The sequence below is a fragment of the Periophthalmus magnuspinnatus genome, chromosome 6, assembly GCF_009829125.3.
Source record: "Periophthalmus magnuspinnatus isolate fPerMag1 chromosome 6, fPerMag1.2.pri, whole genome shotgun sequence".
NCBI classification, from domain to species: Eukaryota; Metazoa; Chordata; class Actinopteri; order Gobiiformes; family Gobiidae; genus Periophthalmus; species Periophthalmus magnuspinnatus.
The window spans coordinates 26,720,874-26,732,910 of record NC_047131.1 but is presented as its reverse complement, the minus strand read 5'-3'; the positions used below and the strand labels follow the sequence as shown (position 1 = coordinate 26,732,910).

The following is a 12,037-nucleotide window of genomic DNA, read 5'->3' as shown; positions in this document are numbered from 1 at the left end:
TTCTAATGAAAACATGTCTAATACAGAGACATAATAAATGCACTGTATGTATTTTAATTAGCCTCTACTCACCAGTCCGCTGTGTATTTCATGATATATGCCTTGCCCAGGTTTTCTCTTTCTGTTCTCTCCAGTGTAACTTGCCAAGGTTTCCCGAGGACACCATGAGCTCCATCTATCACTGTGGTGTGTGAAACAGTAGAGGGATGGAGCGCAAGGAGACGCATTAGACACAGGTGCAGAATGAAGAGTCAGAGGTGATATAGCCTGCTGAGCTAGCTACATTTTTAAGCCTTTAAATCATGTTTAATGTCCACAATCTGCACGCTCACACAAAGACACTGCTGTGACAGTAGCTCAAAATGAAATGTAAAACTTTAAATATAATTCAAGACATTCATTCACTTTAAACGATGATACAAGAAATAACAAACTTAGACAGAGTTTGTATTTTGTATTGCTTGTTGGAAGCAGGCAAAACATGGCACTAAAACATTGGGTAACACAACATAATAACAAACGTAAAACATAACAAATAGTTTGCTTCGAATATGGCTCTTTGTTCTGGTACATCGTCAGTGTTTATCAGTTTGGTTTGAATGTGTGCATGCAGTACAAGAAAAATGTGTTTTGGCCAATGGCAAAAGTCAAAGCAAACAACAAAAGTGAAGCCATGTGTCACGGTCACAAATTTAAATACATATTTTGGCTGTGAATCACATTGCACATTTTAACACTTTTCAACTAAAGTAAATGTTCTTCTGCTCCAAAACACCCAGTCCTTATTTGATGCCAGCACACGGCTTTTTCCTGTTCCAGGAAAGTTTTCACTCAAAGGCCTGACTGTAAACTTTTCATATAAAGACTAGTATCTAAAAGTTAAATAAAATCTATTAAAGCTGCTTTTTTTGGCCTATAGTGGCAGGATAAAAAACATACATATACATACTACAGATATATATCTTTTGATAACACACACACCTGGATATTGAAATACATGCAATGAAGCTGGAAGTAACGGAGCAGAAGAGATAAGACTCAAAACAATATACATATTGCATGTTAAATTGATTTTGCTTGGCAAAACCCACAGCATAAAATAACAAAAAGAAGGATTTAAAAAAAAATATATAAAATCAAAGACCAGTTTAAACCAAGGTTACAATCTTACTTTGATCTGACATTTTCTTAAAACAAAGCTTTTCTTTGGCTTTTAAATATATTCAGTCCTTTGAGAATAAATTCACCACTTGACAATGGCATGATTAAAACATAAATATTAAAATCACTCAATAAAATGTGGTGTCTTATATAGTCACAAATGAAACAGACCCAGTAGCAGGATGGTGGCGGTACAATGTAGCTTTGTGCCTTTGAACACTGCAGAGTCAAAACCAGTGCAGTGTGAAATTTTAACATGCACTCAGTATGTACAGGTGACACATGGGTAGAGGCTGCTGCTGTAAAAAGACGTTCCTATAAATAAGCATGTAGCTATATAATTAAACCATGCTACAGGGCCAGTGTGACTCCTTTGAAGAATACTGATTAGATAAATCATTCAAAACAGCCCTTCCTGAGGCTATTTGTGCATATTTGCAAGTTTAAACTGTGATGTATAGAGTTATAATAGCAGTTTAAATAGCTGCAATCTATTATATAACGAGCTTAGCCATTTGTAGTCAGCCTGGATCCAAGAAAAATACGTGGAATCCATAATATTTAACAAAATGTAGTGAAAGCGTTGCAAAGAACATGTTCTTGGTGAATGACCTTGCCCAAGGGATAATTGAAGTTTATAACCTCATCTTTTTACAGCTCTGATCTGGATGTGTTTAAGTGACAGATTATCAATGCTTTGACAGTAACCTTACATAAATCAGAACATATACAGTCAAGTTCAACATGGGAAGTGGAAGGAGACGTAGATGGAGAGGGACGACTCACATTCAAAAGACACAAAACAAAATAGAAACGTGGATAGAAGCAAGTTCACAAATTAGCATAAAATAGTTAACATGCACGTTTAGTTTACAGATCGGCCTGTCGTGGTAATTTTCCGGTACTACATCAACTTATCGTTCAATACATGGAAGCTGCAACAATATATTTTTGGGCACAATCTTTATCGTGGGGACAATAATGGGGAGATTTTTTGTTATTTTTGCTGTAATACGATGAGATTTAAGCTGTAGAGCGTTGAATAAATAACTTTTATGGCTAATTATTGCTTCACTCTGCTGTTTATTTGTTGCAGCTCAGGCCTTTTAACGTTACTGTATATTTTAAAATTAATTTATTGAGAATGATCTTTGTGTCAGAGGCATAAAGTCGGTTCAGAATTATGATTTATTGTAGTATTTCTCTGTAGCACCGTGCTTCAAAATTTGTTATTGTGACAGGCGTACATGCAGAGATACATTTTAAGTGTTATGTATGTTATAAAGTGGTTTTGGAGCTAGTCAGTAACCTCAATAAATACTTTAAAAAACATTTAATAAAAAGCAGTTTGAGAAATTCAGGCTGATTTGAGTAGTGACTCCAGGATTGACCAGTAGCTTCTGACTGTAATACACACTGTAATATTTAGGTAAGACTCCAAAGTTTGTATTAAGACTTGACTAAATATCTCAAAATCTAAAATGATCTAAATACTTATGCGTCTTCTGATGAGTTAATGGGCAAATCTGAACTTACAATTTATAATTCACAACACAAATAAGTTGCTTGAATCAGTTCTTGTCCATGATTTGCAATACATGTAGATAAAATAACAGTGAGGTAGGGGTGGGCGACATGGCAAAAGTTTTCAAATCAGTTTTCTTGGAGCCAGATCATGATTTCAATTTGATCACGATTCATGTACACTTCTTATTGTTTCTGCTGATCTGATTCTTTTGATTGTATCTCACTCAGAGGCTTAAAGTTACAGTTTGAGCCCAGAGAAATGGTGAATCAAGACATGACAAGTTCCCCAAAACATCAGATTGTCACAGGAATGAGATCACGGATCGATTTTTCTTATCACCATATCGGCCCAGCCCTACACTGAGGTAACAGTTCTCAAGTTTTTTGGTACATGATTCTTTGTCTTTCCTTGATTGTCAGTCGAGCCACAAAGCACCATCATGATACAGATTGATGGAGTGAGTAGTCACCATTACCTGGTATAGCACGGCCTTGACCAGCGCTCTCAAGAGCCGAAGGCGAAAATCAATACACACACGCATGCATTATATATTCTGAGAGGAATCCAGTGAGACGTGGAGAGAGGAGTGGGAGACTTCTGTATCCATCAAGCAGCCAGTCGTCGTAGGTTCAGTTCCAGCCTTTACAGCAGGAGTCCTAGTGTTACAGAGATGATCATAATAGAAGCCGCCATCACAGATAACACATAGCATGATTTTGTAACAGTCTTAGATTTAGTGTATGTCTGCTTTAAAACGTGCTTAATAATCAGTGGTGTAGTACTGGGTTGTCCGTTGGTCTATTCACATAAAAAAAAGAATAAGAGCGGTCACTAGTTTGAAGCTTATGTGCGTTATGTGCATATTCTCATTGTGTCTCTGGGTAAAACACTTAACCTACACTGCGCACTTCAGTGACAGTAAGAGGCTGATTCAAGTGTTTTTGACTTTACAATAAATGAATAGGCTTTGGATTACATCACGTTATTCTGATAAATTTAAAACAATCTCATCCTATAAGATTACGCGATCATACTCCATCACAAATCCTTTTTTTTCTTCCTAATATTATGCAGTTGTATGTAATAAAATGTTCTAATAAGGCTTTTGCTCATGTCAGAGCGGGCAAGGCTCATTTTGGTGTCACCGCAATTTTTGTGCAACACATTCAGTAGTTAAAGGGCTAAAAAAAAGGTATTTGGTTGATAAAGGCACATGGATAGGCTTGGTTGCTTATATCCCTGTTACACTATAGTGTTTATCCCAGTTTGATCCGTGTGTCTTGGTTGTAAAGCAGCACTTGGAAGAGAATGGCGACGTCGATGAGGATCTGAGCAGAGCCGCAAACCCAGAACTGAGCCGGGCTGCTGTTCAGGACGAAGTAGGTGGTTTTGAATACATCACCAGCGGTCCACAGCAAGACCATCTTCACACTGGAGGAGAGAAGACAGCAGAGAAGTAAGAGAGGATGAGCGAAAAGCAACGATAGTGAAAATACCATATGTCCAAGTACAAATACCATCGTAAAAATGTGAAAAAAATATATATATTCCTCAAGGTTGCTGGTTCGAATAGTCGTCGTTGTATCCTTGGGCGAGACAGTTAACTCACCTTTATAAAACTAAACACATTAAAATGACAATCTTGTTGATCTCAGTGTGATGTTTAAGGCACATAATAATATGCTCCTTCAGTTTATCAAAGAGATGTTCAAACCCAGAGAGAATAGGTACAATCTGAGGATCAGGTATCCTTCAGAAATCTAAAAAGTCGACGTGTGTCCATTAGAGGTCTTAAGTTATAGGCTGGACAAAACATTAAAAGGCTCCAAACAATTGACACATTAAAAAAAAAATAAATCTATAAGTCAAGTATTATCGGAAAATACAGAGAACTAGAATGAATCATATAGTTTACTTTATGAAGCATACAAAAAAATAAAAATAAAAATGTATGCTTTATAAAAATAACTTGAAATATTTATATAAAGTGTGTCTGTGTATGTATAACTATATGTATACCTTTATGTATGCATATTGACATTTGTTCATTGATTGGTGTGTGTGTGTGTGTGTGTGAATATCGACATGTACAGATTTGTGTTTTTGCTTATGTGTATGTGTGTATCTAGAGGTCTTCTTTCCTAGATTCATGAGATGAGTTTTGTTATAGATTTTCTGCCATCTTGTATTCTATGTTTTAAGAGTGTTTGGCAAAATAAGTATTAAACCCCTTTGGTCTGAAGAATAATTGAAGCATTATGTTATTTTTGTGTATTTCTTTGTGATATTCATTAATTATTATGCTAACTGAACGAAGAAAAAATGTCTAACCAGGGTCTGTGTACACTGGTGTATGAATGTGTGTTAATGGGTGAACAGTTCCTTTATGTAAAACGCTTTGAGTGACTTGAAGGTGGAAAAGTGCTATATAAAAAGGTGACCATGACCATTTAAGTAAGAGAGGATGAGCGAAAAGCAATGATAATGAAAATACCAGATCTACGTACAAATACCATGATAAAAATTTACAAAAAAGAACCAGTTCATTTTTAAAATGTTTGCAATGACCTAACTTTATTCCTCACTTTACTTGCACATTCATGGCATTCAAATTATTCACTGTGATGGTTTATACAAGCTTTTAATAACTTTCAATCAACAACGCGAGGAGCTAACAACAACTAGCATGCTAACAACGCACCAGCCTTACTTCCTGGCTTGTGGAAGACAAAAAATGCTTTATAATTAGTTGCAGACAGCACAAAGCAGTCTTGCTGATTGACCATACAAGCTGCTTTAATAATATATCGGATTTTGTCACACTGCACAACACAATTTTGTTTACAGAAAGAAGAAAGACCTTGAAAAGCACAGCAGCATACAAAGCCACTACATCCCAATTCCCTAAAGCAGTCCCCAGACACCCTCCAGAGAGAACTGTATGACTTCTCCTCCTCACTTTGTCCTCTCCACTTGGATCCATTCTTATTTCCTGCCACGTTTTCTTACCATATATTTTGAGTTTTTTGGGGGTATTTACATTTTGTTCATTGTAAACCGCAATATTGATCCAAAACAGCTTAAAAATACAAAAACGTACGCCTTCAAATCCGGATGTTTACAGGTCCAAAATGGCTATGTGTCATTTTTAATCCTACATGCATGACCTCGAGTCTGATTTTTTTTTGCAAAATAAATATATAGTAGTGGGCGGAGATGCAGGGTAGATGAAAACAACAATTTTTTGAGCACTCAAGCCTTAAACTCAAGACCATGCAGGGTTATACAAACATGAACTACTCAAAATAGAACTTTGCATGAGGTAATAATGATGAGACATGATTAAATGAGCGACAGTATCTCAGTTGGTAGAGCGTTTGTCCACTGATCTGAAGGTTGGCGGTTCAAATCGTTGTCATTATGTCCCTGGGCAAGACACTTAACCCACATCGCCCCCAGTGTCTGCGTACAAAGGATGAATGTGTGTGAAAATGGGTGAGTAGTTCCTTGATGTAAAGCACTTTGAGTGACGTGAAGGTGAAAAGTGCTATATAAAAAAGTGACCATGACCATTTACCAGTAATTACACAGCTAAAAGTCTATAAAAGTTGATTTTACCTATGTTCCCTGCAAGGTCTATCTTTCATATGGATGCTCTCACTGTCCTCCACCTCTGCCTCACGCTCTCAGGGCAATACACTTCCAGATGTATGCACGGGGGAGGTTGATTCCTTTTATTCGTGCTGAGTTAGTACGAGGCAAAGCTGCAGTCCTCATCACTCATCTCTGGTACAAACAGTCGGAGTGCAGGGGTGAGGGAGATAGTCAAGAGCATGTAACTATACGGGACACAGCCTGGACTAAGACTACACACCCCAGGGGAGAGAACTGCGCGCTGGAGAAGACACAATAATGACTATGGAGACTGCTGTCCTATCCTTGAGCTCTCCTTGTGCACTAGTGTCAAGCTCCCAACTCTCCCCTGAGCTCCTCCCTCAAGCCCATAGGAAACACAAATGTTAATGGCAAAATACAGCAGTGGAATAGAAATGGTGCAGGGGTGAGAATGTAATTATTTAAATCTGTGCAGATGCGCCAAATCCAGCGTGGACGTGGTGATAAAATGTAAAACAGAGCGGCATAGAGATGAGCCAGGATTTTATAGTGGCAGAAGATGGAATGGGGAAGTGGTTTGGGACATCTGGATACTCTCAGACACACCGAGAGCGACAGTCGTGTGTTTACTCTGCTCAAACAGTGAGATGGTGAGGGGAACAGGGATTTCTGACATTAAGATTGGACTTTCAGTACACCAGGCCTGCCACAATAATTACTATATCGACTTATCGTTTAATATATGAAAGCTGGGACAATACCTTTTGGGGTTAGGGTTTATTGTGTGTATATTTTCTTTGTACTACTGGGAAATGTCTGGTTATTTTTTGGCCATAGTAAGATTTAAGACTTGAAAACTAAGCACTGAAGTGTTTGACTCTGCTGTTTATTTATTGCAGCTCATGATTTTTTAACAGCTTTGTACATTTATAGTTAGTAGTTTTTGTGGTATAAATCTGTTCTTGGGTTATTGTGTCAGTGGCACACATTAGTTTCAATATTGTTTATCGTCTATATTTCAGCAATATAATCGCCCTTCTGTGACAGGCCTAAATTACACAAATTGTCCAATATCACAAAACATTAAGGCTACAGTTATTTAGGTAATCAAATGTCCTGCAAAGAACAAAATATTCTGTCTTTGTTGTACCTGCAGTTTCCACCTCTACAATCATGTTCTGATGCATGGGATCCTTGTATTAGTTAATAAGTTCATATTTCAGTCTTCACTCGAACGTTAATTCTTCTGCACTTGTTTACACTGTGTAATCTGAACAGATGTCAGAAAAATCACAATTAGATTTGTTTCCAGAATCATGCAGCCCTGTGTTGCTATAGTTTAAGTAATACCAATCCTGTCACCATAATGACTATATCAACTTATCAATATATGATAGATGCAACAATATATTTTTGGGCTCAGTATTTATTGTGTGTACATTTTCGTTGCAGTAGTGGTGGGATTTTTGTTATTTTGATATCTATGCATTTAAAAAAAAAATGTTTACTGACATTTTCCTGCTTTATTATTATTGTGTAAGTGAAATAAAGTTTCAGTATTATCATTTATTGTTATACAGTGGTCCCTTGTTTATTGCGGGGGTTACGTTCTAAAAATAACCCGCAACAGGCAAAATCCCCGAAGTATCAGCTTTATTTTTTACAGTTATTCTATCACCACACACTTTATACATAGGCATTGACATTTTCTCACATTTCTCTCTTGTTTAAACACTCTCAAAGCTCAAACCTTTGTCGGTGCAGAACGTTTCATCGACATTGTGGGTTTTGTTGGGGGAGAAAACTTGCAAACATACAGCACTTCAGAGTCACACTGCGATCTAACATTTATGTAAATTTGTCTGAACACATTCTGTACTGTACAGGAGACACGGCACGGAGGAGACTGATGGACAACGGTCTACAGTCCCTTAGCCAATCAGGACGCAGAACACAATGCACGTTCATTCGCTGTTAAAAAAAAAAAAAAAAAAAAAAAGCACGCTAAATTGCACAAAAAAATCCACGAAACAGCGAGACTGCAAAATGTGAACCACGGCGTTATAGTGAAGGACAACTGTATTTCTCTGTAGCAATATATGAAGCTTCAAAATTTGTTGACATGACAAGACAATCACACTCATTTCTATCAATTATTATTATCAAGTTATGCCACTCGGGAATAGTAAGAACCACAACTAATACAGCGACATAATCACACAGTTCAAAAAGCCTGTTATACACAATACTAGACAGAGCAGATAAGAACGAAGCTTTGTGACTGAGGATCCCTATGATAACGAACATGATTCTATTTGAAAACAAGGAGTCTCAATACATTGCCATTTTCCTCCCTCTACTCCACAGTACTTTTGAGGCAGAGTTTTTTGATTTTGCTTTCTCAGTCTGATCCACCCACATCAATTTAACCACTGCAGGCTTCAGCACAAATCATGCCATTTCCACCCTGACTGACCGCAGAGTGCTTGTTTAGAGCCTCACTCATGTGTGCCGCCTCCCTCACAGTCTCCAGTCCAGGCCTTTGATTGAACTGCTCCAAAAATAACAAGTGCTCTAGCATTTAAAATTGTCACGCTTTCACTTTCCCCATCTCATAAATCTTCAGGGAGCACTCTGCTTTTGTTCTTCTGTTTCACAGTGTACTTTTGAACCTTATATTTCTGTTAGTCTGCTCCGTTCTAGCACTGTATTATTGTGTTATCATTGACTTTCGTTTCTATACAGTCGCTATAAAGCCTTTGGTACTTTTATTAGCCCTTAGTTGGATTTTTAGAGCAAGCTGCGATACCCATTTGTAAGCTCCAACATAATGCCTGCACAGACACAGTTTATCACAGTTATCCCTGCTATGTGCCTGCTACTCACTCCGTGAAAACTCCAGCCTCATCTATCACCACAGATAAAACTAGAAATTAAACATCAAATGGCCTGTGAAGACCCTTTTCTTTGGCTTCCATGATCCTTCAGACCTTATCTGGACTGGGGCTGCGTTTCTCAACATCCAATCCAGTTTATCTAAAAGTAACAGTCAGATATAACAGAACAAGAGCAAACACCAGAGATGGGATGAAACATGAGATTGGGCCCATGAGAATAGAACAAGACAAGATTTTGACATCACTTATAGTAAATAAATGAAAACTACATCTTCTACATGAAGCTGTGTAACTCACCAGCATAATAAAACAGTTCTCTACATGTGTAGTTGTGCACAATCTTGCTGGATTTTTATCTCACGAGAATATGCAGCATGAGATTTTGCTTGATTCTTTGCAAATACATAATGTTGCTGCGTCTAAACCTTAGCAGACAGGCATATGTACACACACGTGGACAAAAAACGTTAACATGCTTGTCTATAATTTTCTTTCTAATCTCCTGAGACAACTCTTTCCTTTTCCTTCCTCTGGTCCATGCTGTCACCAACCTGTGGCCCTATATATACAGGCCCACTGACTGATTACAAGATTGTAGACACCTGTGATACTAATCAGTGGACACACCTTGGATTAACATGTCCCTTTGGTCACATTATTTTCAGTCTTTTCTAGGGGTACCATCATTTTTGTCCAGGCCTTTTTCATGAGTTTATTTTTTTTAAGTAATTCTGTTGAAGCATGGTTGAAAAGCAATATCTGACTTTCATTGGTTAATTTTTTTTAATTTATTTATTATTACTTTTGTCCGATTCAAGTTATTTCTGTGACCATTGTAAGTTTTTCTTTCATTAACTGACGGGTACCAACAATTTTGTCCACGTGTCGATTAGAGACATGCTATGGAAGATTAATTGCATTTGATAACTTAAAAAAGCAGCTCCACGTTGACCTTTGCTTATCCCATGCTCAATATGAACTGAAGAGTCTGTTAGTCCATTTAAAACATTAAAAACAGGTGCAGGTGTGAGTATAAAAGCTTACCAGATTATGCAATTGTGTTTTTTTCAATGTAATAATCTGGTTAAACTTTAGATATAAAACATTTCCTTTACATTTTATTCATTCAAAGACACATAAATATGTCAAAAGTTACAAATGCTTGCAAGTAACATTTGTTTACAACTAGGTTCAGTGTGCTGGCAAGAAACAATTTAATATCAACCACAGACTTGGAAACCCACATTTTGATTCACCAATGTTTAACAAACTAACAACCTAAAGCCAACTCTAAAAACTTCAGCTTACGCCACTTTTTAATCAAACTTTAACTATGCCTCGTGTGCTCTCTACCACCCACCGACTATTTTTGTATTCCTTTTCAAGCCTCTACCTCCGGCCTGGACATCCATCCAAACAGCCCTACTTTGGCTACTCCCTGTGCTCAGACACCCTTCATTAACTAGATCAAACATTTAAAAGGGTAATTAAAGAGAGGGTTCATCTGTGCCAGGGATTTGCAGACAGAATATCGAAGCAGCTCAACTTTCTACACACCCCTCCACGCTTTTCACATAACCTAGTCATAGCGCTAGTCTCAGTACTCTCCAAATCCCATCCATCCTGGTCCTTGCTCACTCCACGCTTGATGAAAGACACGCAGAGCAAACAATTGAACTTGGTGTTGAGAGGGGCTCGGGGGGCCGCCGGGAGAGACCAGTGATTATGGTATTGATTGAGAATGCGGACTAGTTCGGCTTGACGCGTGGGTATTGTCACTTCATGTGCTGCTTAGATGATTTCCTGGAGATATATAGAACATTAAAAATTTAATATAGTTACTACTCTGCTACTACGCAAAACTGAATACATTAGATGAGATTTATTTATTGTCATTACAAGCAAAATACAGTTGATCGACTCCCAGATCAAGCATCGATATGTAACAGGCTTTAGGTGAATGACATGGTGTGACGTGCTTGTGAAATAAACCTGTACTTAATAAGAGCTATGGAGCATGGAGAGTTTACATCCTGGACTTACACTGCTGTTTGCTTGTTTACAGAGTGATACTTATTGCCTGAGGTTGTTTAGCATAATCAAAGAAGAAAAGCAGGTAGTATATAGAACAGGGTCTGCATACACTGGTGTAAAAATGCGAGTGAATGGGTGAGTGGTTCCTTGCTGTAAAGTGCCTAGAAGATGGAAGATAGACGATAGAAATGTGACTAGTTACCATTTACCAAAAGAGTTAGTGAGAACAGAGCACTTTCCAATTAATAAAACGTAATAAATCATAACTATAATGACTCGGTTTTGTCATAAAATTGTCGAGAATACTGTGAAAACATACATAACAATTACAGGTTTGCAGCTACCAAAAACTGGGCTTGTTACTCCTTCATGCAGCGAATACCAACGTTCAGAAAGTTCCTCCATTTACCACCTAAACCCATTTATACAGTTTGGACAGTCTCCCATTGATTACCACCGGCCTTGACACGTTCATCTGAGCAAAGTGCAGAGGAGCACAGGGTAAAGCGGTGCGCTGGGAATACTGTGAGGATGGAGCGGAGAGGCCAAGTGTTTCGAGGCAGATGTTGAGGAGAAACTGACGAGAGATGGATAACAATGAACAGGGGCGCTGGGGGCAGGGGACAGAATGTCTGAGGGGACAAATGCGCCCTGATAGCGCTCAAGTGACGAAGGCGATGAGGAGCGCCTGACAGGGGCTGGGTGATTGCTCTGTGGGGGGTGAGGCAGTGCACCACATGTGGGACCCTGCCAGTAATTGCACTGTGTATCGAGCCAGGGCTGTCAGGGCGGCCATTAGCTT

The 12,037-nt window shown here is 38.2% G+C and overlaps 1 protein-coding gene across 2 annotated transcripts in view; it reads right to left on the bottom strand.

The window, feature by feature from the left end:
* Window positions 1-284: 284 nt before the first annotated feature.
* Window positions 285-12,037, bottom strand: part of si:dkey-246g23.2 (solute carrier family 66 member 2) — a 45,744-nt gene continuing 33,991 nt past the window's right edge. For both annotated transcript variants that reach the window (XM_055222739.1, XM_033968166.2), the window contains exon 5: window positions 285-4,120. In XM_055222739.1, coding sequence (XP_055078714.1) covers window positions 3,946-4,120 — 175 coding nt within the window. In that variant the 3' untranslated portion in view covers window positions 285-3,945. The remainder of the gene's footprint in view (window positions 4,121-12,037) is intronic.